Source organism: Lagopus muta, chromosome 4, assembly GCF_023343835.1.
Source record: "Lagopus muta isolate bLagMut1 chromosome 4, bLagMut1 primary, whole genome shotgun sequence".
Lineage (NCBI taxonomy): Eukaryota > Metazoa > Chordata > Aves > Galliformes > Phasianidae > Lagopus > Lagopus muta.
The window spans coordinates 53,777,828-53,805,584 of NC_064436.1; the positions used below are offsets into that span (position 1 = coordinate 53,777,828).

Consider the following 27,757-nt stretch of genomic DNA (forward strand, 5'->3'; position numbering starts at 1 on the left):
AGTGATGCATTGGCAGCTGGACTAGATGATCATTGAATTCTTTTCCAACCTGAATGATTCTATGATTCTTCTATGATTGTATGAGTCTATCAACAGCCTTCTGTCCACTGTCCAGCACCAGCAAAACACAACAAAAGGATTCACATTGGTATTACACTTGATAAAGGAACTGAGAAGTGGGAATGATAATGTATGAGAAACACCTTCCTATCTTGAGGAAATGGAGCTGACAACTTTCACATCTGGATATGCTTTTAATATTTATGTGCTCCTCCATGTTTGTGTCATTCCATTTATCTCTGCAATTCAACATATACCTGAGATTTTGGAAAAGGGAGTCACTGCATTAGTAGAAATGATGATGATAACACTCCAGAGTAACACAAGGAGACATTCTGTGCTAGGAATCAGTGTTTTCCACACCCCAACTGCTCAGAGAACCATGCCCTTATATATACTGCACTTGTGCATGCTCCTGTGCACCCCATGCCTCAGATCAAATTTTCTTACTGAGCTCATTTACGTATTGTCTGCATGCTGCTAGGAGTGTTTTACCATTTAAAATGCTATCTTCTCTATGTGTATCTGATTGTACAAGCATTCATATGCAGTTGGCTGCACTTATTTGTGCCATGACTTAAATGGTGAATGCATCTGCAGGCCTACAGAACAAATCACGTACATCTATGAGCTGAGGTGTGAAGGAAAGCCACAGAATATGGAAGTGTTGTTTCTAATTCTTTGGAGATCTGTTTCAGTGCCTTTTTCCTTCGCACAGAAATGAGAGAATTTCATTTTTATGTAGGGCTGCTGTACAAATACAGTAGATATCACTTTCTAAAACAAGAAACTTCTGAATGTTCTTTCAAGGAAATTTATATGGGGGTGGGAGTGTATGCATATTTACATTCCTATACTCTCAAGCACCTGTTTCTGTCATCTGAGTGCTCAGAACCAACCACTCTTTCTTAACTAAGGTGACAGGCCTTCCTGCTGCACCCCGCTGCCACCAGGCCCCTCCTCAGCCTCCTGACAAGAGGCAGTGGGCACACACCTGGGAGCAGGTGGCAGAGAAGTGGCACAGGTTGCCCACAGACTGTGGGTCTTCTTGGAGATCCTCAGAAGCCACCAGTTATGACGCTGGGCACCTTGCTCTGGTGTCCCTGCTGAAGCAGGGGTGGGACCAGAGAGGGCCCTTCCACCTCAGCCATGCTGTGGTTCTGTGAACACACCCAAGTCATCCTGAAGTGGCATCCCCAGATGGCCCCAGCAGCTGTGTTTCATGGGGACAACTCTTGTCACAACTTCTCTAGTGGAAAATCACCTTCTGTACTGCTGGTAGCATTCTTTGCTTTTCTTTGTAATGACGGCACAAGGCACCCACAGCCCAGCTGTATCAGCAAAACCCAGCGAGGCTCGTGGTTTGCAACAATTTCCACGCGCTTGCCAATGACATAATCCCCACAGACGTACTGAGATCCGCACATCGCACAAACGATCCTTCCGACCCCAAACGCTTTCCTCGCTCAACAACTTGCCAGAAGTAATTTCCGAGTCAGCCCTCGGGGCATTCCTAACACCTACGCTGCCTCAGAGCACAGCTCCCACTCCCCATCCCCACAGCAAGGCAGCACGGCCGCCACCCCGCCCCGGGCCGGCACGCAGCCCCTGCCCGTTCCCACGAGGGGGGCGGGCCCGCAGCGCGGGGCGGCGCCGCGCTGATGTCAGGGCGCGGGAGGCGGCGGCGGGCGGCCGGCGGGCAACGGCGGCGCGGGCATGGCGGGCCCGCTGCGGCTCCTGGCGCTCTGGGCCGCCGCGCTCCTGCTGCCGCCGCCGCCCGCCGCCCCGCGGAGGCCGCCGCCGCGCTGCGCGCCGCCCTGCAGCTGCTGGCGAGAGTCGGCGCTGTGCGTGGGGGCGGCCGGGGCGCCGCGCAGCCTGCCCGTCGGGCTCGGCTCGCTGTGAGTGCGGCGGCTGCGGGCGGGTCTGCTGGGCGCGGAGCCGGCGGTGCCGCTCGCCGTGACGCCGGGGTTCTCGCGGCAGGGACGCCGCGCTGGGGCTGCCGGCAGCCCGCGCTGGCACAAACGTGGCTTTTCTCTCTCTCCGCCAGGAGCCTGGTGAACGGGACCTTCTCCGAAGTCAAGGACAGGATGTTCTCCCACTTGCCCTCCCTGCAGCTGCTGTAAGTATCGCACGGAAGCATCTCGCTAGCGCCCAGCTCGCCGCTCCTCGATGTCGTTACGGGCGCGCCTTTAGGAGGAGCGGCAGCAGGTAAAGCCACAGCCGGTGCATCTCGATGGCACAGCCGCCGTTTGGTAACCCAGGCGTGAATTTTCTGTATTGCTACAGCATCGTGAACCAGTTCATAGAACGTGTAGTTATGCGCTAAAGGCGAAAAAGTGTTACCTTGATGTCCTGAATTCCACTTTGAGTTTCAGCTTAAAGAAGCTGAGGGCAGCGTTTCCCCCTGGAGCCACGTGAGCGCTGTCCCCCGCTCAGGTTGTGCCGGTGGGCCCAGTTTTGTGCGGGTGACTCCTGCGTCCCGTCGGGACATTGCGGGGCAGTTCAGCGCGGCACGGGACGTGGCTGCTGGGGACAGGAGGATCCCGTGCCCAACCGAGGAGAGCAGCGTGTGCTCTGCCTGCGGCACGACTGAGGTTTGGCACCTGGCCTCCAGGGCGGCCGGCCCCTCCAATGCCTCCCAATGCCTCCCAGTGCTCCTTGGTGACCTTGTGTCAGTCCCATGGTTGTGCCCATGCTGCAGTCGTGTAGTGTTTCCCATGGGCTTTCACTCAGCTGTCCTGGGAGGCAGCAGCAGGGCAGAGCAGAGATATGGGTGCCTGCACAAGCTGCACAGCCCCAGCTTGAACACCTCACCCTGGAGGGACTGGGTTACTCCCAAAGTAAAGCGGTGCTCTGAGGAAAAATACGGTGAGAAAATGCATGGCTTGCCAGAAATAGAGGCTGAACGCTTGCCACAGAGAAATCAGTTAAAACTGGTCTTGGCAAGAGGTAATCCCAAAGGGCATGTGGTAGTGGAGTGCCCTGGTGCTCTTGTGCCCCATCACCTCCTTCCAGAAGGTCTGGCTCACCATCCAGGGAGAGGGACATCACCTTGTTAAAGACACTGCAGAGCGGTGGGCAAGGTGAGGGATGGAGGCCTGCAGGGCAGGGACTGCCTTTTTGTATGCAGCATTGGTGAGGCCACAGTTAAAGTACTGTGCTCATTTTTGGGCCCCTCGCTACAAAGAGGATGTTTTGTTGCTCAGGTGTGTGCAAAAGAGCAACGAGGCTGGTGAAGGAGCTGGAAAACAAGTTATGGGGAATGATTGAGGGAACCGGGGCTGATGGGTCTGGCGAAGAGGAGATGAGGGGAGGCCTCATTGCTCTCTCAACTGGCTGAAAGGAGGGTGCAGCAAGGAATGTACCAGTCTATTTTTTCTGGTGACAACTGATGAGATGCAAGGAAATAGTCTCAGATTGTGCCAGGGAGGTTTAGGGAGGACATTAGGAAGAATTATTCACAGAACGGGTGGCCAGGCATTGGAATGGGCAGCACAGGGAGGTGGTAGAGTCAACATCAAATGAAGTGGTTAAGAGACCTGTGAGTGTGGCACTGAAGGATGTCTTTTAATGATGGAACTCGATAGGTCAGGTTGATGGTTGGACTTGGTGATCTTGAGTGTCTTTTCCAACCTAGATGACTGTATGATTGTAAGGCCTGAGAATCTGAGTCTTCACAGGTTCTGGCTCAGCTTTGGCCAGGTGCCATGAAGGTATTCATTTTCATTAGCACCAGGCAGTGGAGTCTGAGACGAGGTAGTTGGTCAGCTTGAATTTTAGGGTGAGAGGATACAGTAAGCAAGAGCAAGTAGGGCAATTAACCACCTCATTTCTAAATATAGTTATTCCAATGTATGCTAATGGGAAAATGGCAATTACTGTTGTGCTAAGGTTTTCTCTAGTACATGAAGCATTCCGTAACCTTTCTCACATGAAAAACTTGCCTGGGAAAGGAGAGGCTGGTGACCCCCACCCCCTTTTTGTTGAAAGCACAGATCAGGACTAAAAGCATAGCATGTTCGTACTGTGCCTTCTCTGATCTCCTCAGAGCAATAGAAGATTTACCCCAGGGTGTTTGAGCATAACCGAAGTCCAAACCAAAGCTTTAGGGGGAGCTCATGACCAGCACAGAACCCTGGACAGAGGACAGGAGGACTTTGCAGGAAACAGCAGGACCTGTGCTATTTGGAATGGAAAGAGAGGAACCTGACAGTGGTTTGAGAAAAATGGTGGGTACGAAATGGGAGATGGGGAATCTATTTTGGTTTGGACAGTGGTAGCAGGAGGAGGGAAGAAGAGCAGAGGAAGGTTACTTCCTCTCACTAGGTGTGGAGGATTTCCAGGAGGAAACATTGAGCTAACGGGGAGGGTCAGCTGGAGAAAAGCAGAAGTTGCCCTTTTCATTTCTGTTGCAGGGTTTGTAACCACTACCATCATCATCCCAGCCCCTGACAAATTTTGTTGGTCAGTGTAATTTAGGAGTTTGTCCTTCAAACAGGAGAAAAGGAATGATTAAATGATGAAAAATTAAACACTGCATGGGGCACTGTTGTATGTCAGGACTGAATCTTTAGTCACAGTAGCCATGATGAAGCAGGAATGCAGTGATTTCTTTTTGATTGCAGCCTGAATCTTTCTTAGATTTGTACAGAATAATTTAAGAAGTATTTGTCTAGTATTAACATAGTAACCCAGGATCACAGGGAAAGTTTGTATTTTGTGTTCATTAGTCTTAAAAATTAATTTTAGTAAAATGCCTAAAACCATACAAAAGGAGGATTAATAAATTACTGTAGTAAAGCAATTAGTGCAGACGTTCACTCATAGCTGAAAATTCAGAAGTTTTACTAAAAATGATTTATTTTTGAGTAATATTTGATTTTTAGACTGGATGGAAAGTTTTGCTTTTTCTTCAAATGAGATTGCCATCTGTGCCTTGACCACACTGGAGGCGTCTGGTGCTCCTTTGTGCTCTCATACTGCAAAGAAGGAGCTTTGCTGGCCAAGCCTTTCTGTAGCTTCCTTCTCCCTACCTCGCTGTCCTGGCTCAGGTGACAACTGCTCAATGTAGCTCTACCACATTTTGACCCTGAAGTTTGCAGAGGAAGCAATGCAGCACCAGGAGACCTTCTCCTTGGTGCATGCAGACGCAGAGTTACGATCCCCAGAGACAGCGTGGTTTTTATTTCTGGCTGTTCAGGCACGTCTCAGTTTGCAGCTGACAGTGGGGTGGTGCATAATGGGTGCTTTCCTTCCACACTGCAGATCAAGCTTGGGGCAGGTCCCCTGTGAGCTGAGAACAGGTGAGCCCCAGTGCACCAAGACTGCTTAAATGAAAGCTGGTGCTTGTACAAAAGGGCTTACCACTTCTTGAAGCTGGGGAGTAACACTGAGCCTCTGAAAATTTTCCGTGTGTCTTGATTATTGTGGGCACCTGGGATCCACACACAGCAGACTTACCCTGAAAGGACAGCTTGTCCTACTTAGGGGACAGAGCAATCCAGGGCTAGGCTGTATTTAGCCAAGATGAATGGTACAGCGAACATATTTCCTGGGGAGTGTGGACTTTAACTAGCACCGCATTATGCCTTTGATTTTTATTTTTTATAGACCATTCCACAGTATTTTATGTGTGCTGCATTGGTGGGGCAATATGGGCTTGAGTCAGTAAGATGGGTTTGGTCACAGTCAATAAACACAACTGGCATAATCCAGTGTGTCAGCTTTTAATATGCTTTCTCATTGCCTGCTCTCTGTTTTCAGCTTGCTGAACTCAAACTCCTTTACTATTATACGAGATGATGCCTTCGCTGGTCTCTTCCATCTAGAATACCTGTAAGTTCAGTATTTTTGGTATTCACCTGACCATTATAAATCAAGGGGTTTTGATACGTTACCAAGACTCCTGCTGTGGAGTCTTACTCTTTACTGTGATTACCAGAAGCAGGGGAGATGGATGATGGATTGATGTTCCATTTCTGTGCGAATGTCCTTTACGGTTGCTCACCATTTTTCAGAGGTTGCAGTGGATTTTTAGTATGTGCTGTGAGTGCAAGATGGCTCTGTGCAATTACAGTACATTGAAAAAACGTTGCTGAGCAAGAGCTTGTCCCGGCTTCACAAAACAGTGCCATCACTTTCAAGGAGTTTGGATCTCAGGAGAGGCGGTGAAGCCTCCCGTGGCCTGCTGACAGCCTGAGGAGGAGTTGCAGGGCGTTGGTGTACTGCCCGGAACAGCCCTGATTACCGTACTGATCCTCTTTCCCCAACTTTCCTCTTCAACTTTGTCTTTGTTCTGACATTCCATTTAATGCCCGTGGCATTCATTTTTTTATATTATAAATAATTACGAATATATGAATATATCAATATATATTTCATATAAGAGAAATTATTGTAATTATTTACATTATTATTTAAATTTATTTTAACTTTCCTTTTCTGAACTTAGTTCACTTCTCCGTTGATTTTTACGTTATCTTCATTTCGCGATCTTTTTTGTTTTCTTTTTTTAGGTCACCCTTTTTTCTTTTAAAAAAAGTAATAGCCCTGGTACCAGGTTGTCCTCACTTCCTACTCCAAAGGACTGCCATTTCTCTGTGTTACCGGACACGAGCTGGTATGTTCTAAACTCTGAATATGATCTCAAAGAAAGTTCATCTTTCCACCCACCTTTCTGTGCTGAAAGGTTGCTGTGGAAAACAATTGCCTTTGTCTAAAGGAAGACCAATGCTCATAAAACTGACTCTTGCTAAAGTCCTTCAGGTAAGTAGGATGAAGTTGGGGTGCATTGAGGACTAATGATCTAATACAGGAGAAGCAGCCACCGCTAGAATTAGCAGACCAAGAAATAGAGGATAATTGTATGTGGCATATGTTGGAATCTACGATTCAGCTCACGATTTTTGAGTGGTAGTTATCTAATCATTCTCTTTTACATGTGTCTACAGGAAAAAAAAAAAAGAAAGTAATTTGCAGAATGCTGGTAAAAAGGAGGAGAAGAAAACCCTGCAAATATTTTTATGTTGTTTCAGTGATGACTTGCTTAGGCTTTGAAGTGGCGATGAGTCTAAAATGGAGCCTTGCCACAACAACATGCACTACAATAGCTGTTGCACTGGTATTTGTGGCCAGACCTCTGTTTGAAAGAAGAGACCTCTGATCCTCCTCATCTCATTTAAGGGACAATTTCTGTCCCTGGCTGCTAATTGCAAACCAGGGAACAGAATTAAGACTGGTAAAGCCTTGGAGATTCAATTTCTTTTAGTAACAGCCAACTAACTGGTCTCAGTTAATGGTTGTGGTCATCCTCCCAGCTGAGTCCCTAGGGCGCTTCCTCTTGCAGCAAATCTCACCTGTGTCTTTTGGGAACTGTACATGAGTGAGTGGCCTTTCCTTTCCTTTTTTTTTTCTTCCAGCTGTACAGATGGTAACATCATTACAATTGTAATAACTCATGTCTCTCAGTTACCAATGATCAGACCTTACAGAGAAGAAGACACTACTGATGAACACGATCAAGGCTCTTTGCGTACCGAGCAGTTTCCAAATGAAGAGCAGCAGGGGAGCAGCTGCAGCAGATACCTGTATATCCCTTAGCAGGAGCGGCTCTTGTGCTGTGTCACACTGCACTCACAAAGCTGATGGTGGTATTTCGTGCACCTTTAAATCTACCCAGCTACGTTTGCAGAGTCGGGACAAAAAATATCTGATGAAGGTGGGAGCTTTGCTGGCGTTCCCAGGGTAGCAGTCCTTTGAGACTGGGTTTGGTTGCAAAGGAATCCAGCAAATTTACTGACTCCCAGCCCAGATTTCCACCATCTTGTTGCACTGTGTTCAGTGTTTATTTGCACTGTCCGACAAGCTGACTGGGTACTGAGTACTGTGTGAGGGAGCACTGTGGCTTTGTGCTCTGTGGATTGAATTCATGTCTCCAGGCTGCCTTGTAACTGAGTATGATTGACCCATAACTGACGCCCTCCATTCACATGCAGTACTTCATCATCTGCATCCTTTGCGTGCAGTGAGGATGCCAGTCAACTCATGAAGGATTTTGGCTTTGTCTAAACAGAGGTTTTGTCATCTCCTGCATTCCACTGCAGGCTGCAGCCCCTTCTTGACTCACTCAAGAAATGACATTGACTCACAACATTTTTCCTCTGTCTTCCTGGGTGGCAAACAAGGGCCTGTAGAGGGGAAGGAGATACTCTTGTCTCATAAACTGTTTTTGAAGTCAGTATGCAGCTTTCTTCATCCAGATACATCTGTACCATGCAATATCTTGATGGCCACCTGGCTACAGCCACTTTACAGAACTGATGGTGCATTTATGAATGTGTCCTCAAGTGCTCTAGGTGCAGGATGCTCAAATGTCAGCTCTTTTTCTAAATGCTGACATGCAGTCAGGATGAGCAGCATACTCCTGCAATCGATATGTGGCTATCAGTTCCCCCAGCATGCAGGGCCAGGACTTGTGTGTGTTAAGGAGCCTGCAGAGGTGATGTCCTGGCTGGAGAGTACTGGAACATGGCAGCAAGAAGACACAAGGCTTTCAGCAGAGGTCTTGCCACATAGGCAGACTTTGAGCTTGGAATGCCAATATATTGCTGGGGTTCATGTGACAGCAGTGACTGCAGCAGAGAGCCTTCTGGTTCTGTGGGTGTGAAGGTGGCACTGCATATGCAGCCCTCTGGCTGTGGGCACCATCCCTTCAGGCACGAACTCGCAAGCAGTGTCCATCTGCACCCTGCACAACACTGGCACCTCTGTGCTGCCCTGTCATTTCAGTATTTAGGTTGTTGAGGAAGGCAGGACTTGAGCTTTTAAGTCCATCTCAGAAGTCTCTCCTACCCAAGTCTCTTTCCTCATGCAGCACGTTCCACAAGAATTAAGCAACAAAGAAATAATGGTTTTTGCTTTGCTCGCTTTGTTTCTCTGCTACTGCATATTTGTGTCACTTGCTCTCCCTTGTGCTACATGCCTTACTTCTTGCAGTACACCAGAGGAAAGGTGACAACTCCACTGAGACTTCCCCCTGTCTAAGTCTGAAGGGGCTACGCAGGAGCCTGCAGAGTTTGGCGGACGTAGGCTAAAGCACTGATGGTGCTCATAATGTTACTTGAAGTCTTCTAAAGTACTTTTTTTTTTTTTCTTAGATTCATTGAAGGAAACAAAATAGAAACCATATCAAGAAATGCATTTCGTGGCCTTCGAGACCTGACCCACCTGTAAGTTATTTAACACTTAGTAATTTGTACTGGAGCACAGCTCTTCCTCGCGATAGATGGTTTTCAAGCCAACACCTCTGACTGTTGGTAATGTGCCTTCTATAAATTAAGAAGTGACCTTTAAAAAATGCCTGCTCAGGCAGCACTGCAGCACATCCAGCTGCCTGTGCATGCTCACAGGTCTCACTGGGGTACAACCCTTGCCTGTGGGTGCTGCCAGCGGTGCCACTGTGGTGTTACATACTTGTAGTTAACATTCCTCTTTTTCTCCAGCATGTTCAGTCATTGATCTCTGTTACATTTCATCCAATAAAACAGCTTTATATGTTTTACTTCTGCATCAGCTTCATATTCTTCAAGGAATCACCATTATTAAATAAGTATAATGAATGCATGCGTGTTCCTGGTAGTTATTAACATTGCTGGTGACTGGAAAGTATCCCATAATTAACATTTTGTAGGTGAGTTCAGACTTAGCAGGTGTCAACAAGATGGTATGAGAGATGATGTAACAATGATACTAAGCTCTAACTTTCTTTTCTAGTTCTTTGGCCAATAACCATCTGAAAACTCTGCCAAGGGATGTCTTCAGTGATTTAGATTCTCTAATTGAACTGTAAGTAATGAAAATCTTTCTGTTGACCTCCTGCTACTATCACTCTGTTGCTCTGTGGTTTAAGTTCTGCATTTGTGTGGTGCTGTGTGTAAATGTGCACTTTGTTGTTCTGTCTTTTCTCATTTTAATATTATTTACTTGATGGACTTCTCCAAAATGACTGCTGTTCTCAAATCACTGATTTGAGAAACAAATGTTTTGCATATATTTTTTTTTAGTGGAATGGACAATTAATTTTATGACAGCAATTTCTCTGAATAGTTTTTCCTGTTAATGTTGCAAGTATTCCATGAGATTATTTTAGTTGAAGGTGTTAATTTACAAATATAATTTTTCACGCAGTTGTAGCATATTGCTGTCTTATTGCCTGTGTTTTCATGTATAGCTATGCTGCTAGTCAGCTTCCTGTTTTTGGCCTGGCTCTCTCAACTAAAGACTGTAGCCACAAGAATTGCCATGGGGTTGAAGACCAGGCACGTTAGTAGGGGCATGTTATTTAAGCTGCCCCTACCGTTAAGCTGTTAGTAAGTTAGACTCCACATCAGGAGTGACTCTAAAAATACTAGCCTTACATCTGTATTTACATCTGCACAGAAATTATACCAGCAAGACCATCCTGCTCACCAAAGGTGCCTGGGTAGTTCAGTGAAGGAATGGGATTTGTCTGTGCCAGCAGTAGATGATGGGATGCAGACTTGCAGCAGACAAGTGCTCTGTGAGGATTTATTATGCTATAGTCCTAATCCTATGAAAAGTTATAAACAGGGGTGACTTTACATGAATCACAGTGCTTTTATTGCTAGCATTATGTCTGGGTTTATTTCCTAGACTGAAACTGTTTTTCTAGGGTGAACACTTCAGTGAATGAGCGTAGGTATTAAGAGCACATTAAGAAGTCTTTCCTCCTCTCACTTCAAAAACATATCAGAGTTGTGTTTTAAGTTCATTATGTCAAGGTGCTAACAGTTCTGTAAATTCATATCGCTATCAACCTTTTCAAATATGTTTATTTTTGTGTGTTTTTTAGAGATTTAAGGGGAAATAAATTTGAGTGTGACTGCAAAGCCAAGTGGTTGTTTTTGTGGTTAAAGATGACAAATTCCACTGTTTCTGATGTCCTCTGTATTGGTCCAGCAGAATATCAGGATAAGAAGTTAAATGATGTGACAAGTTTTGATTATGAATGCACCACTACAGGTATTCAGAATGTACATTTCTAAGCACACTACAAATAGTTAAATATCAGAGGTGTATATTACACTACAGCACCTCTGTGAGCATGACATGGTGGGAGGAAGAGAAAAAAGGGTAACATACAAAGCACCGTGGAATACTAGAACAAGCATAAAATGAGAAAATTACATCTTGAAGCCAAAGTACAGTTTTTACTGAGATTAAGTGATAATGGGAGAAGAGTTGGGAGTAGCCATATTCTTAAAGTCTTGCTTATTCTTAAAGTCTTAGGGCTTGCTAGTGACCTAATTTTCATGACAGCATGCATTCTATTGTATGGAATAAGGCCGTATAGTTATGTCAGATGAACTTCCTAAAATGTTTTTTGCTTCACAGAAAGCAATGAAGAGAAGTTCAAATGATTTGGCTATATCTGCTACCTTTATTCAGTAGACCACAATTTAATATCACCAAATGTGGCAACAATACTGCCAGCTGTTCTTTATGGTACTCCATTAAATTGGAGATAAATGTCCAATAATATTCTGAGTACTGTCTTGTTTAGGTTCTTGATTTTTATTTTAGGTAATGTAAAGCATGCAGACCGAAGTGAAGAGACACTTGCATGTGGGTATGCTTATATTTCATGACCAGATAGAAGCAGTTGCCTGTATTTAAATGTAGTCACATCATACAACTGAGAATATCAGCTGCAGGTATTGTTTTCATGTTTCATGTATATTATGTCAGCACTTTGCCTTTTCTATACAGTAATATCAGAGGCATTCAAGCTCTTTCATCTGTCATCAAATTAGTCTTCATCATTAAGAGACAGTAGAGAAGTTTTATATTACTAGAAATATAAAATAAAGTTTCGGGACACGATATGAATGGTAATCCAAGGGCAATATTTAAAGGGAAAGAGAATAAATTAAAAATTAAAAAATATGTCAGAAGAGCAGCAGGGATAAAGCATGATAATGTGCCACATAAAAGGATGTCAAATGCAGGTGACCAGTGTAGCTTAGAACTTTGCATAGGTTACTGTGTCTGTAAATCCATGGAGGTGCAGAAATAAGATGTAAAAGTAAGCTTCATTTTAGTTTAAGAATCTAGTTTAAGAAATTGCACAGCACCGACAGTGTGGGAAAACAATCCTTACTTACCTTCCTGGCCCTCAGACCTAAATTAACCTCCCTATACTGTGTCTTTTCTTTGCATCTAGGTAGCTGAAGTCTAGATACGAACTGAAATGGCTACAGGCTAAATTCATCCATGAAGTTAGTCTCTTTGTCTGCTATAAATGAAATTTCACTGAGCATAAGTGTAACATCACGTGCTGTAGATTTTGCTGGGAAGCTAAGGTGTTATGTGATGCAAGGATTGCACAGTGAATGTTTTTATTCAAAGGCCACCTATGCTCTAGCCGCAGGCATATGGATATAACATACTCTTCAGATAGTAAAAGATGTTTTCCAACCAGACAAGGACACTGTGCCTAACCTGCTTGGCCTGAGAGCAGACAGCAGTCTGGAGCTCAGGTCTGTAGTGAAGGTGTAGAAGCAGTGGGGCCTCAGCATCCTTACAGAGCATCTGAGAGGATAGCATTCATACAGAAGTGACCTATAAGAGACTATCAGATAGAGTGTAAATGTAAGTCTTCAGGACTGTGTCATCTCAGACAGCATCACGTCCCATGCATTGAACCAGTCACTACCTTGCTGCGAACTGCAGCCCTGCAGTGGACTTGCTGGTGGCCACAACTGCCTTTCCCTTCTCTGCCCTTGCTTCCCCCAGATCTGGAGGGAGACAAAATATGCCCACATTCATTCCCTGAGGACTGGTGTGTCCAGCGTGATTGGTTGGATGTGGTAATGAAGGAGTTTGCTTAGTAAAGTATTTTCTCATCAGCTCCATTGGCTCATTGCATCTGCTGAACTGATGCAGTGGTGACAGAAAGGGAGATGTAAAGAAGTGCTGCCAAATTAAAGAAAATCCAGAGGACAAAATGCTTGGTCACTTACTGTGAAAATTATTGGCAGTGCCTGTGACCTGCACTTCTAACTCTTGCAGTTGTACCATCTTGTCTTTCCCATTTCTCACAGCTTGCATCATGAAACAGGTTAATCCATTTCACTTTGTTTTGTTTGTTTGTTTGTTTTTATTTCTCCTACAGATGTATCCAGCAGCACTGTGGTTTGGCTATAAGCCCCTTGAGGGAATGTGTGCTTACTTTCAGGAGACTTGAAAGCAGTCTTACCACTTCTATTGCCTTTAAGGCCTAAATTTTTGGCAAGCCTGATGTGTCAACATCTCTTTAGTGTGTAACTGTGTTCCACATTAGTCTGGTATTTACAGCTTGGTTTACTGTTTTTTAATTGATTATGTCTGATTTAGTTACCCGTTTTTAGTCATGCAGTGACATAAAGAGCCCGGTGACAAGTGCAAGTAAAAATAGCAGTGTTAACACTGCATCATTTCTGAACAAGCAACGGATTTTAACTCACAAACTGGTCTGTTTTAATTTGCAGATTTCCTCAAAGTGCTTCAAAACTGTTGAGATATCTTTTTCAGTGTTAGAGCTATGCTTTTTTCCCCTCAAGATTTTAAAAATGTTTCAATTTTCTTTGACTACATCTGTTTCTGTCCCATCCTTTGCTACCTCTTATGATTTATCACTTCTTCTCTCTGCAAAATTTGTTGTTGGTGTTCCCCAGTCTTTTTGTTTTTCCAGTGGGAATGAAGGTAACTTTCTTGTTTTCCTATTTGCACTGCTGTGTCAATCCCATGCTCTGCCTGTAGCAGACCCTCACAGAATAGTGACTGTTGTTTCTGTTGCAGCTCTGGAACCTGTTGTGTTTGCGTGATGGTTGTCATCTGTCTTTGTTCTCCAGAAGTGTAACTTCTCAAGAGCAAAAGCTTTCATGCATGCAGAGACAAAGAGTTCTTAATTGAAAAACGAGTATTTCTTAACATGCCAGACTGAGGGACCAAAGTGAGGACTTGATTAGAAATCCCAAAATCCCTGAATGCTCAGGCCCTTCAAAAGTAGGAGTGAATGGTGGAAGCATGTAGCAAATGGAACTTGAAGCAGGGCAATGTCTGGTTCTTCAGAGAAACTCTATCTTAGTGGAATGTTCATTTCCTTTTCTGTATGCTTGTATCTACATAAATTCCATGCAGGTCTTCTGGTACCTCCTAGGCCAAAGTACCTTTTAAGTGCTGGCTTTTCTTTGTCAACTCTGCTATATTTATTTCTTTTTCTGATAATGATGACTTTGCCAAATTTTAGGCCAAATACCAATTTCTGGGTTTCCTTTTTTTGCCCCAGGCTGGCTCTGTACTGACTTAGCTCAATATGAATTTTAGGACTAAATCTGCAGGCACTTGGCTTTTGAGCAAAAATCTTGAACTTTGGGCTGGTCTTTACAGATTGCTCCAACTCCTCAGTCTTAGTATTTAGATTAAGTTTTCCACTGGATAGTAATTTGAAGGTTGGTTGTATTTTATGCTTAAACTACTTTACAATGCCCCATAAAACGCTACGTTAACTGAGATTTTGATTACACCATTTTATCTATCGTCTAGCCAAAATGGGGTTATCCCCAGGCAAACTTCAGATATTATTTCACTTTCTGCCTGGTTTAGCGTAACACAAATTGCTAGTGATTAAATTTGCATGTCTTAAGAAGTTATTGGACTTCAGCTGGAAGTTGCTGGCTCTCAGCTTGAAAATGATTCTACCAAGGCCATTTGACTTGATGGGAAAGCAACTTCCAGCTGTGGGGAAAGAGTCTTCTCTTTGGTGGCATGTGACTGTTTGAATGTATCCTGATTTCAAGGATACCAGCCAGCCTAGCTGGGAAACTGAAATTCTGACATTATTTACCTGCTTGATCTCCTTCACAACTCTCTTTCCAGAGGACAGTTTAGGGATGCTTAAAGCAAGAAGACGCTTTCCCCTGTTGCTGCATGCCTAACGTGAGCACTGACACTTCCATCATAGGCTTATATAGAATTCAGAATATATCACTCATTTGCTGTTTGTAATCAACTACTAGTTATTTTGCATTTTCAGCAAGAATGTATCCTAACTGTTGTAATGTGCTTTTTTAGATTTTGTTGTTCACCAGATTTTGCCCTACCAGTCAGTGTCAGTGGATACATTCAACTCTAAAAATGATGTGTTTGTAGCCATTGCACAGCCCAGCATGGAGAACTGCATGGTGCTCGAGTGGGATCATATTGAAATGAATTTCAGGAGTTATGACAACATCACAGGTAACTAACTCTGGGATTCTAAGTGGTGATGAACTATTGGCAGTTCACAAAGGTGAGATTCATAGATGGGAGCAGTTAGTTTTCATCCTACGTCAGTGTTGAAATTATCCAATTAAAGTGTGCAATATTTGGACATGAATGAGTAGTGCACCTTGTTCTTACATGCATGATTAACCTTGCTGCAGCACACAGACTAGGCTTTTTCAGTCTGAACTTGTAAATTGTTCTGATGCACAAATACTTCTTGTGAATGTAACATGATGGCCCAGCTCAGATACTCACTGCCTGAATCACACTGTAACTTAAAGGATAGGTTAAGAGAGCCCTTGCTGTTACCAAGTACATGCAAAAAGAAAAAGAAGATAAAAATATTCTACTGCAAGTAGAAGGAAATGGGTCTGAAGGGTGCATCTAGACAGGCTGGGCTTATTTCACAGCTGAAGAGAACATAGATATATCAAAACCATGGTTATTAATTTCACAGCTGTACTGTAAAGCCTCCATGTTTTACCAAAACGCTGAATTTGCATGAATTTGGCCAGATTACTTACCAAATACAAAGCCAGTGTTGATGTCTGGTTACTTTCTAATGCTAACAACCATTCTGTTCCTAATGACGCTGGCTGTGCTGTATGGAGCTCAGTCACAGAATCGCAGAATGGCTGATATGGGAAGGGACCCCTGGTTCATCTGGTGCAGCTCCCTGCTCAAGTAGGGCTGCGTAAAGCATGCTGCTCAGGAGAACTGTCTGCAGCAGGAGCAGAGTCTTTAGATCTTGGTCATACACCATGCTCTTTCCCTCCTATTTCAGCCTGTTGGTTCTGAAAACTTAAGGGCTAAATTTATCCATGGAGCATCCTTCCCTTCTGTTCTTTGCTTTGTATAATAGTTTATTTTTTCCACTTTCAAGTTTTGGAAGCAGAGTATACAGTGTTCTCATCTGCTGTTCTGAAGTGTCTGCAAAGGCAGCAAGCACCAGCTTGTTCAGGTCAGCTGTGTGTGTCACTTGGGAAAATTAACAACATTCCACTTCTGTGTCAGGAAATTTTGGAAATGAAAAAATTATATTCTTAGGTTTTCATTGCGTTTTGGTAGATGAAGGGCAAATAAGAACCAGTGAATTTAATTAAGAAGAAGGTGGGCTAAAGGTAGCTAGCAGAGCTCCAGAACAGCTCTGGAAACGAAGTTGAGAGTCATTTCCAAAGTTCATCTTCCTGTGAATGACAGTTAGGAGACGCTTCTCCTCAGGACTTTTTCCCTACCTCCATACCCAGAACATGCGTCAAAACTCATTTCTGAAATGACTCTCCTGCATTCCTAGGAGGCCCCAGATTAAGCTCTGCACTCTGATATGTAAGAGAGCTGGAAAGCTCAAGCATTCATAGAGCTTTTTGTGGAGCCTAAAGAGCATTTGCAGGGCTCAGGAGCAGGCTATCCACGCTGTGGGCAGTTTTGCTACTTGCTATACACTAGTCGGAGTTCAGCCCTTTGCAGTGTGGACCTAAACCAGTTGTTGAGAATTATGTTTATACTCAGTACATAGAGAAATAGATCTTGATATCCTCTCCTAAAGGAGAGATCTACAGGCTGGGTAAAATCTTCACTAGAGTATTCTGTGACTAAATTAGACCAGAAACAGACTGGATAATCAGCTCGAGTATTCCTGTCTACACTGCAGATATCTTATGGTATTCAAGATTAATCCTATCCCTCCAGCATTACTGGCTCTGGAAGGATGATAGTTCAGCACAGGCCAGCTGTGAAACAGCAGTGGGTAGGGGTCAACTGTGGTGCCAACACAAATCTCTTGGAATGACTGCAGCAAAGCAAGTACGGAGGAGTCTGTGCAGATGTGGTACTACATAAACTGTGTTTCAGAGAAGACTTCCTTTGCTGCAGCAGATCATTTCATACAGTTTGGTTATTACCTTTTGGTGTAGATTTTGTCTAGTGACTTGAGATTATAAAATTGATCATAACTGCAGTAGTCCTAAATATTCTGAGTTTAATATTATCTAAAATTTCAGGAATACTTAAATACTTAACAAACAACAAGGTTAGATTTATCTTTCTCATCTTGCTGTCAGGGGCTATATCCACAGTATTTCTACTTACAGTGGCAAAAAGCTGGCTGTGACTCCTCAAGAAAAACAGAATATATTTCATTTTTCTGGTTAAACCAGAAATGTAGATTTCTTATGAATAAAAGAATTTCAAGTTCTTGCTGAGTCAGGAGATAACTCGTTATTTTGAGTAATAAAAACTGGATCAAATAATTGTTTTGGATAATAGGGAGTACATATTTGGACAGAGAAAGAAAACGTATTTTGGATGAAGAGGAACTTGCACACCTTGAGGGGTGTGATTTGAAATCATCTGTCCAGGTACTGGGGGGGGAAGGAAGCAAGAAAAGAAGCTCTGAGAGTGCATAGCAAAAGACAGATTATGAGATAAAGATTTAAAAGAGCAAAGGGTGATGTGGTGATGTCTCTGTGGTCTAAAGGGTGCTTTGTACTGTGCTAACATGTGTTTTTCTTTTCTTTGGACATTAGGTCAGTCCATAGTGGGATGTAAAGCCATTCTTGTTGGTGACCAAGTCTTTGTGGTGGTGGCACAGCTCTTTGGTGGCTCACACATTTACAAGTATGATGAGAGCTGGACAAAGTTTGTCAAGTTCCAGGATATTGAAGTATCTCGCATTTCCAAGCCAAACGATATAGAGCTTTTTGAGATAGACAGTGAAATGTTTTTTGTCATAGCAGATAGCTCCAAAGCAGGTTTGTCAACAGTGTACAAGTGGAATAACAAAGGATTTTACTCATACCAGTCCCTTCATGAGTGGTTCAGGGACACCGATGCTGAGTTTCTTGATATAGATGGGAAATCACATTTGATCCTCTCTAGCCGCTCACAGGTTCCCATTATACTCCAGTGGAACAAAGCTTCAAAGAAGTTTGTCCCGCATGGTGAAATCCCCAACATGGAAGACGTCCTGGCTGTGAAGAGTTTCAGGATGCAAAACAACCTGTACATAACACTCACAAGATTCATTGGGGACTCCAGAGTTATGAAATGGAATAGCAAACAGTTTGTGGAGATTCAGGCTCTTCCATCCCGAGGAGCCATGACGCTGCAGCCTTTCTCCTTTAAGAATAATTACTACCTAGCCCTGGGAAGCGACTATACCTTCTCCCAGATATACCAGTGGGATGGTGAAAAAAAGCTCTTTAGGCTATTTAAAGAAATCTATGTGCAAGCGCCACGTTCCTTCACAGCTGTGTCAACAGATCGAAGAGATTTTTTCTTTGCCTCTAGTTTTAAAGGAAACACACAAATATTTGAACATATAATCATTGACTTGAGTTTATGAAAAGCTGCTGCAATGAAATTCTTGTAGAATGACATTTGTATACAAGCAAAACAGAGACCTTTCCAAGAACAGGCTGCACCTATGGAGTATGATGACATTTTCTGAACTTTAAAACTTGCATATTAATCAGGGAGTGCATTTACTTGATTGCTGCATGACATGTCTGTTTTATATTTTTTCAAAGACACTTTGCAACCTGCAGCCATTCAGAGGAGAGTGCGGTGCATTAGCATTAATTTTGATATCTTAGAAAATGATCTGAATTCTATCCAGGAAAATACCGTAAATTGAGCATCTCTTAGAGAAAGGGACAAGGAAGCCGTACCATTTCTGTGCCAAGGCGCAGAAATGCTTTTGAGTCTTAAACTAGCATCTCAGTAAAGGTTTTAAGATTAGAGGCAGTTCTTTATGGTTGCTGATGAATTGTAAAAGCAAATGGCAACATTCCAGAACGTGTTTTATTCTGGTTACTTGAGCCCTTTTCTCAAAATCTGCATCTATTTGTGTTTATAACAAGACCAGGAGGTTTTAACTCACTGCAGATGAGGCAGAAAGTCAAAATCTGTTACTATCTTTCTTTTCTTAATCAGTGTTTCAGCAACAAATTGTGCGTAGCAAATAGCTCAGCCCAGAGTACTTGGATGGCCAGGAAATAAAGGTATGTCACTTCCAGACTGTGTGATCTTAACAAGTTAATATAGACAGAAAGTAACAGAGGTCTGGTTGGTGCCATGAATGAAAAGACTGCAGATTGAGTCCACTTTGTGTACTAATTGGCGTTCCAGAATGACCTAGTTCAATCTCTTCTTGATGGTTCCAGTAGATTGGGGTGTATTAGCAAGGAGATCAGTTGACTTATTCTTCCATGAGGCACAGCTTAAACTGAGTCTGTAACATACATTTGTGTTCTCCATGCTGCACCTCACCTCTACGCAGTGAGATGATTTATTCCCTAGAGCTCTTCCTCCAGCACAGCTCACAAGCAATAAGTTCAGGCTTCATTCATCACAAGCTGTATCTGGGGAGTCCTCCTGGCCGAGGACCAGATATGACTTCAATATCACCAAATCTTTTGAAACCAGGACAACTGGAGCTGTTCCAAGCTAGAGTGTTTTCTGCCTCCAAGATGAAGAGTTTCCTCTTGGTGACTCCAGGCTTTTGCCAGGTTGCCATGCTGCTAGAGGTCTTGCAGGTTAAACAGTAGGATGTGAACGGACCATATTGCTTTGGTATTTTGGGTGGCTACAGACTAAGGCATTCATTCATCTTAAATAAGGCAGTCCTGGTGTGCACTGAGCCTCTGTTGGGATAGCAGCTGGCATCTGTTTTCCCTGAAAGGCTCTCTAACATACTAACCAACACAGCTGTACACAGAAGCTTTTTCTTTTTTCCATGTATAGATTATGCTTCTTTGTGTTTTCATGTCATGTAGCTTATCAAGTTATTTTCTCATGGATTTTGCTGCTGCATTTCTGCCTTGGAGACTCGGTGCAAAAGAAGCAGAGCAAACAGAGCTTTCCTTTTTTCTTCTGTATTTGAGAGCATCTCACCATCTTTGCTGTGTGAGCTTCACATTTTTGCCTTGGACATGTGAAACATGGTTTATTACTAAAACCAGAGATGTTCTCACAGGTTTTCCCATATCCAGGTTGAACAGTGCTGCAGGTGAGGATTGTGCAGAAGGGCTCCCACGACAAGTCACAACTAACAGTGACTGGGATATCGCAGCCTTCTCCAAGTTTTGCCGTGCTGCTCTGAAACAAAGTGTTATTATTGGCCTGTCAGAGATATAATTCATTTTATTCTGTTCTTAAATTACATGTTATTTTCTTCCTGTACGGTTGGTCATTTTGGTTTTATTTTTAATTACATGGGCAGTACCGCCCATACACCTCTGAAGCACTGGTTGGTGCTCTGCACTCCAAGTTCTAGCAATGCCTCTCTTAGGATCAGACTAACAAAGCCACAAAAGTAAGAAATAGTTCACGTGAACGAAACATCTTACCATTTTCCTCATTAGCTTTTAAAAGCCTCTCTTCATACAGCCACTACGGCTGACGAGCACATTAAGTTGTGTAGGAAGGCATTTTTTATTTCTTCCCTGTCTAAAGTGTTAAAATACAGTCACGTATTCTGATGAGGAGGGGCACTTCTCAGCAGTTTCTTTTAGGGCTGACTGCTAGTGCTATGCACTCATTGATGGCACACATCCAAGAGCTAAAAGCTGGCTTAGAGAAATTGGATCTTGATATTTTCTATTTGAGGGGAAGCAAGAGGACGGTGAGAAAGTGCTTTTGTATCCAATACCAGGAGATTGTACTGTTGTGAGGGAGTCCAGGGGATTTGAGACTCGGCTATCAAGTTGAATTAAATTAAAACGGTCTCCACAGAGACGGGCTTAATAAAGAGGATGGAGTGATCAGCAGGAGCCTGGCTCGTTCACATGGGACCAGGAGAGGAAAGTGGGGGAAATGAATGCTGCGGGCAGGCTGCCATGGATGTGAGGGGCTCTGCTGGGGCTTGGGGAGCTGGGCTCAGCATCGTGCTTCAGGACAGAGCAGGAGCTGCTGGGTGAGTGCACAGTGAGGAGAAGATCCAGAGAGAGGATGGAACAGCACCAGTTGGTGGGAAAAAGGGGGCAGGGTAAATACCTCAGGGCTTAACAGCATCTCATAGTCTCGCTCTGCCCTTCCTGCTCCCAGGGTGAAGCAACCAAGCACCTGAATTCTGCCTTTCCAAATGCGACAACGGTTCTGTCTCCTGTATTCTGTAAAGCAGTTGTTGCAAGTAGCAAATAATCTTTGCATATCCAGAACGGACTGCAGCTGTGAGAAAATCTCACGTGAGACAGGATGGCAGAACATCCCACTGGTAACTTTTGACGTGTTCTAAAATACACAATTCTGTAAAGAGCAGTGGTTGCTGTCAACATAGCTTTAACACAGTGTGCTTGCTGCAGTGGGAGCACATGAAGGCTGTGTTCAGTTCGGCTCTTTTTAGTAAAGAGGTGATGTACTCCGTGCTACTGACGCTGTATGTACTCTTTAATCCTTGAATAAAATGTAGTTACTGAGACTGACGGGGCTGTGCCGTGTTTGTTAAGCGTCCCTGAGCTGTCGGGCACACAGGCCGGGCCTTTCGTGAGCGGTGTGGGGGTCTGGGAGCCTGAAAGGAACGAAGCCGTCCTCTGCTCTTAGCTGTGCTCTTAGCTGTGCTCTTAGCCGAAGTTTCTGCGCCAGGCTCAGTCGGACGTGCATCCCCGGCCCGTGGTTTCCCCGCTCGCTCTTTCCGGACACCCCCTCTAGTGTTACCGAGTGCGCACTGCAGCTGCTGCAGCGTCCCGCCGTTCGCATTAGAGGCATTTTTTCCCTTTCATCTTTTTTCCTCACCGCAGACACGAGAGATCCTCGTTTTCAAAACGTAAGATCCTTAAGCAGGTTTCTTGAATGCGGAGTGGATGGGCACCAAACCCTGAAAGTAATCCACAGACTTTCACATCTTTACTGTGGGGTCTCTTACGATTGATTAAATTTTACGCAGTCGTCAGCCTTTACTTTGACACTGAAAAATAAATATAGATGTACCAACAGTGAATGCACGCTATTTCAAGCAACCCTTGAGCACAATCACTGATCGAGTCACTAATAATGCAAGGAATCACTCTTTTTCTTTCCCTTTCCTCCTCCAGCAGCAGCACCATTCTCTGTTGCTAATTTACAGCCTGCACAACCACAGTGGGGCTTGTGTACCACGATGGGATGCAATTGCTCCGGGACTGGTTTCTCCCTTTTGGGTACTCCATCTCTTTGTGAGTCAGTGGTCTTTGTGCATGCTTCACTGAAATGTCTAGCCATGGTTCATATATCAGCTGCAAGTCAGTCTGTTCATCTTTGAAAGTCACCTGTACTACCTTCCCCTACATGTGACTGCTGCTCTTGCCACAGAGCCTTGAGCTGATCTGCAGTGGTGTTTGGCAAAACTTTGTCTGCAAACTTCTGCCTAATGGGCAGCTGCCAACACGGCAAGTTGGCCATGGTTCTGTGCAGAAGCACACACAGTAAAATCAAAGGCAAACAGCCTGACATCGCAGATCTGTGAAGAAAACATTGAAAGGAAGATTTAGGAGCTGCTCAGAGTCACACTGCAAACATTCACAGAGGGCTGTGATGCAACGTGGCAGGCCAGCAAGGAAAGGGCTTCTTCGAGTCTGTAGGATGTGTTGAGAGAGAAGGGATGGGTCTTGGGATGAGAGATTTCTGTGGGCATTTCCTTATTCCAGTCTTGCTGCTTCAGTGAAATGGCTTGATTGCTGTTTGGTGGAAAGCAAGGAAAGTAGGTAGCAGGAGTTTAGTGTAAGTAAATACTGGAATAGTATCTAGAAAACCAGAGATGGTGAGGCTGCAGACAAATGCTAGAGGAAAACAAATCATTTTCTAAGCACTGAGATATATCAATGTGAGATCAGGGAGAACGAAAAGAATATATGCTACTAAATAAAGGAAAGGAATAGAAATGGCAGAATTTGAAGTGTGTGTTTAATTGCTTTATAGACAAAGTATCTAAATGCATTTCCAAGGTCACTCAGAGAATGCAATCCACATCATTTTCCCTTTCAGAGTCACCCTAGTTTATGCTTAATTAAACTATGCAAGCTCTGCACACTCTAGAAAATGCCCTTTTTATTACATTGTAGGTAATTTGCATTTCTGAAGGGCATTTGGGAACCATGACATCATCAGGATGAAGGGCTTCTGGTAGCGTTGTTCCCATTTTTATTCATTTGCAATTGTTGATTTTTATTCCAGAGTCCATTTCTATTTCCTGCCTGGACATCAGCTCTGGACTGTACAAGAATGCTCATTTTCTGACTTCAGTGGCTGCTTCAGTTCTTCTGACTCAGCAGACCGGGGCAATGACTTGTCCCCCAGCTGCAGGTGTGCCCTGGCAATTACTTCTCCATTTTCTTTTGGTGAATGAAAGGGTGGTGGGTCATGAAATACTCATCACCCATGGCTGCTGGGGTCAGCATGGAGCTGGCAGATGGAAGGAAGCAGCAGTACTGCTCATTGTGCTCTGATTACTCTCTTCCATTCCTTTCTCTTCTAGTTTTGCCAGTGTGGCATGTGGTTTTGCCAGAGTTTAATAGAAAGCAAAGTGCCAACGAGGACAGGATGGTGAAGATTTACTTGGGATGCTTCTCAGAGCAAGCCAGAATTAGAAAGGGGAAATAAAAGTTAAATCAGCAGATCTGCTTAATGATTTTTTCCAAACTCTATAGCCCAGGGGTCTCTTTGGATCCCAGCTCCTCTCAGCTCTTGCTGACAGCATTTTCTGACTCTGTTTTCTACCATTAGCTTATGGGGAGAAAACGACAGAGCTTTCATTTTGGAGAAAAGCCCATTGCAATTATCTACACCTCTGTCACCTGGGGATCTGATTATGTTGCTGGGGTTGCACCTTGAAATCATTACAATTAAGACTTAATGAAGTGAGTAACTACTGAGTCCTGCAGTTACTTCCCACCAATGTATTGCATCTGCCTCCAACGTATGAAGAGCAACCACCTGATTTTTATGATTTTTAATAAAGGAGCCTCCTGCTTGAAATTTGTCCTGCAAAATCCTAAAATATTGGGTTCTGGGAGCTGCTTTTCTTCCCTATCTCTGTGCAGACCTGGTGAGCTTAGAGCAAGTTGCTGGCTGAAGATGTGTGTGGGTTGGAGGGAGTGGAGGAGAATAAAAAAACTAACCAAAACCACTATTTTTTTTTCTAATCTGGAAAGCAACCTTGAATAATGAGGAAATGCTGGGTGACAACTGTGTGGGGAGGACTCTGCTCATATCTAGGCTGATTTCTAGCATGTAGGTCTCTAATGCAGATGAGCAAGTCTGTTCTGTGGCCCTGGGAGCCCATGGGAAGTGTGGGACAGGAGCCTGTTTCTCTCTCAGGGTTGTTCTTGTACATTAAGGAATGTTGCTGGACTCAATCCTCCAGATGATTTTCTAACAAAGAGGTGCAGAGAGATACAATGATGTGGAAAAGCCTCAGGTTTGTAAAAACGGTGGGACAGGCAAGGTTTGATGGAGCTGCCCTTTGCTAGGGCAGTACTCAGTGGGCAAGAGATCAGGGCTCCTGTTGGCAGTGCCTGCTTGGTTTATCATGACGTGCATTAAGGATATATCTGACCTGATTCAAGAGAACAGGGTAAGTTAACTGGCCCTTTAATGCCTTTTAGTCACTGTTGGCTTAAAATTGAGCATACCTGTATGCAAATACATTTCCCAATCTCATGCTGACTTTCTAGTAACAGTGGTTTGTTTCTTTTCTCAGATATGAATCAGATTTTGGGGTAAAATGAGAGGTAACAGAGAATTTGTCTCCACTGAGTTTCCTTTTTTTCTTCTTTGCACCTAATTTATTTGCCTCTCTTTCTAGTCTCTTGGAGGTTATGTCTGAATCAGTAGGCTGTAAGACCCATATGCCATTTTCATTTAAATGGTAGCTGAGATGTTAATCTTTATTGTAGGACAACTCATATCAACATCTGCAGGCTGGATGAGGATAACTTGCTTTTTCTTGTCTGAGGGATTGTCAGTGGGGGCCAACTGGTGCAGATCCTGGTCTTTGGGCATAGTGGACAGAGAATTAAAGTTCTGGTGGCTTGGTATGAGGCAGCTCCTGGCCCTGCTTTTCCTCAGTGAAGGGAGCAGCTTCCATATAGAAGGGAAGGAGGGAGGGAAACGGAGGGAAAGTTAAGCTATTAATCAGTGACAGTAATGAAGCAAAAGCAAAATCTCTCTTTTTAAAAGTCATTGGCTTAACTGTTCTGCTCCATTCTGGATCTTAGCAGTTGAATGTGGCACTGCTAGTCTCTGTGATGTGGCTTGATTGCAGGTTCTAGACCATGTGGAGCTTTAGGCTAACCAGAGGTTTCATACTATGGCAGGAAGAGAGGTGCAGATAAGAGTAGTCTACTTGTCAAGGAGAAGCAAATCATCCTTTGAATTCAAGAGTTCATGAAGGTGCTGAAAGCTGCAGGCTGCTAGCTGGATCAGCGTGCAGGTCTGTGCTGTCTGACCACGGACAACCAACAACAAGTGAGCAACCCACTTGCGACACAGAATCATTGAATGGTGACCATGTAGTTCCAACCCTTCTGCTATAGGCAGGGATGCCTCCCACTAGACCAGGTTGCTCAAAGCCTGTCCAGTCTGGCCTTGAATGCCCCCAGGGAGGGGGCATCCACAGCCTCACTGGGCAACCTGTCCCCATGTCTCACTGTCCTTGGAGTACAGAATTTCTTCCTAACACTTAGTCTAAATCTATCCTTTCCCAATTTAAGGCCATTTCCCCTCATCCTGTCGCTATATGCACTTACCAAAAGTCCATCCTCAGCTTTCCTGTAGGCCCCCCTTCAGGTGCTAAAGGTCACTGTAAGGTCTTCTCAGAGCCTTCTCCAGGCTGAGGAACTCCAGCTCTCTCTTCTCTCCTCATAGAAGAGGTGTGTATGGGAACTACTGAGTCACGGCCTGAACCTCTGATTGATCACCTGAGGCGAGCCATGAGCCAGCCAGAAGAGCACAGGTGAAGGCAATTCTCCTGTGCTGCTGGAAGGGGTGGAGCCAGGCTGCACCTCTCCTAGACCTATTTAAGAGCTGGCTACCAGTGGGGAAGGATCTCATCTGGAGATCGCTTCTATTAGTGTTTTGTGGTGAGCCCAGCCGAAGGGTAAGCCTTCCATTTTACTCTCTTTTGTTATCATTGTCCACTTTGCCTAACTCTCTTGATTATATTGTGACATATGTATGTAACATCTTGATATCCATTGATTATACAAGGTGCTCATGTGGGTCATAAAGGGGGCAACACAAAACTGGAAGAGTTCTGCACTGAGAACTGCTGCACATCTACTGCAGCCATCAGCAGAAGCATGCTAGATTGCTTAAGAAACACTGCAGGAATATTCATTTTTTTTGGCTGTTACTCAATTTCATATTGGTGTTGCTGTCTTTGGTATCTGCTTTTTGACTCCTCCAAGTTCAGTGACCTGAATATTAATAGTGTTTTCTACCTTCTTTTTTCATTTTGTCTGTGCTAGCCAGGCCTGTTATAGAAAGGATCAGCAGAGATAAAGCTTTTGGGTAACTTGAAGACTATTGGAACTATTGAGTCAAAACAGAAAAAGTCACAGAACCACAGCATGGCTAAGGTGTAGGGGCCCTCTGGGTCTGTCTGATCCCACCCTTGCTCCATCAGGGCAAGGGTGCCCAAACCAGTATCAGGCAGTGTGTGCTAGCACTCCATTGTTGTGTAGCACAGGAGTGCTGCCTGGTGTTCGTTTTTTCGTATGTTCCTTCCTATGGAAGGAGAGCAGGAAAGAAATACACTGCTAATAACAACTTGCACTGAAAATCCAGCCATTCTAAGACTATTTAGCTCCCTGTTTCTCTTATCCTCCTCAAGACATACGTAGATGAAATCACTTCCATGTCGTTTGCAGTGACAAACTGTTCCTAAGTATAGACTTAGCTTGGTGACCTTGCAGTGAATGTCAACAGTCAGTTCAGTTGCCACTTAGCACTGACACTGAAGCTATTTAGGAAGTAATGAGTTGGCACTGCATACTAACTTCTGGAATAACTGGGAGCTAATGTCTACTGCCTGCCCCACGCACTGGTATAATTTAGGGAAGAGAGTGAGTCACTCCTACTGCTTCCCACTGCACCCAAGGCATTGAGTTTGTCTTCACTGAAAACATCTCGGGTTGATCCATGCATTTTTTCACCTTCAATTGTCTATGCTGGTAGCTAGTTCAGGATCTTCTCTTTCAACCCAAGACCATCTCTCTGTAGATATCTATGTGTACTGTAAAATTATCTAGTTATGGCAACAATGGCTAAATGGTCTTTTGCGATGGTCTTACCCTGATCTGAGGTAGGCCATGAGTTTCTGCCAGGGTCTCTCCAGTGGGTGGATGAAGGAGAATATTTGCTGGGCCCTCTTAGTTGTAAGAGCTTGGGTAGTAGGAAA

General features: G+C 44.1%; 1 protein-coding gene across 1 annotated transcript; it reads left to right on the top strand.

The window, feature by feature from the left end:
* The first annotated feature begins 1,776 nt into the window (after positions 1-1,776).
* Positions 1,777-21,802, top strand: LGI2 (leucine rich repeat LGI family member 2). The gene is made up of 8 exons (XM_048942012.1): positions 1,777-1,958; positions 2,108-2,179; positions 5,824-5,895; positions 9,216-9,287; positions 9,832-9,903; positions 10,931-11,100; positions 15,193-15,357; positions 17,910-21,802. Exons 1-8 carry the CDS (start codon positions 1,777-1,779, stop codon positions 18,725-18,727), a joined length of 1,623 nt encoding a protein of 540 aa, XP_048797969.1. The 3' UTR covers positions 18,728-21,802.
* Positions 21,803-27,757: the final 5,955 nt, after the last annotated feature.

Excerpts from the sequence above, each read along its gene's own strand:
- LGI2 (XM_048942012.1), top strand. The coding sequence starts at position 1,777 with ATGGCGGGCCCGCTGCGGCTCCTGGCGCTCTGGGCCGCCGCGCTCCTG. Across the intron at positions 5,896-9,215 it reads CTCTTCCATCTAGAATACCT|ATTCATTGAAGGAAACAAAA; the intron begins GTAAGTTCAGTA and ends TTTTTTTCTTAG. Across the intron at positions 9,904-10,930 it reads TTAGATTCTCTAATTGAACT|AGATTTAAGGGGAAATAAAT; the intron begins GTAAGTAATGAA and ends TGTGTTTTTTAG.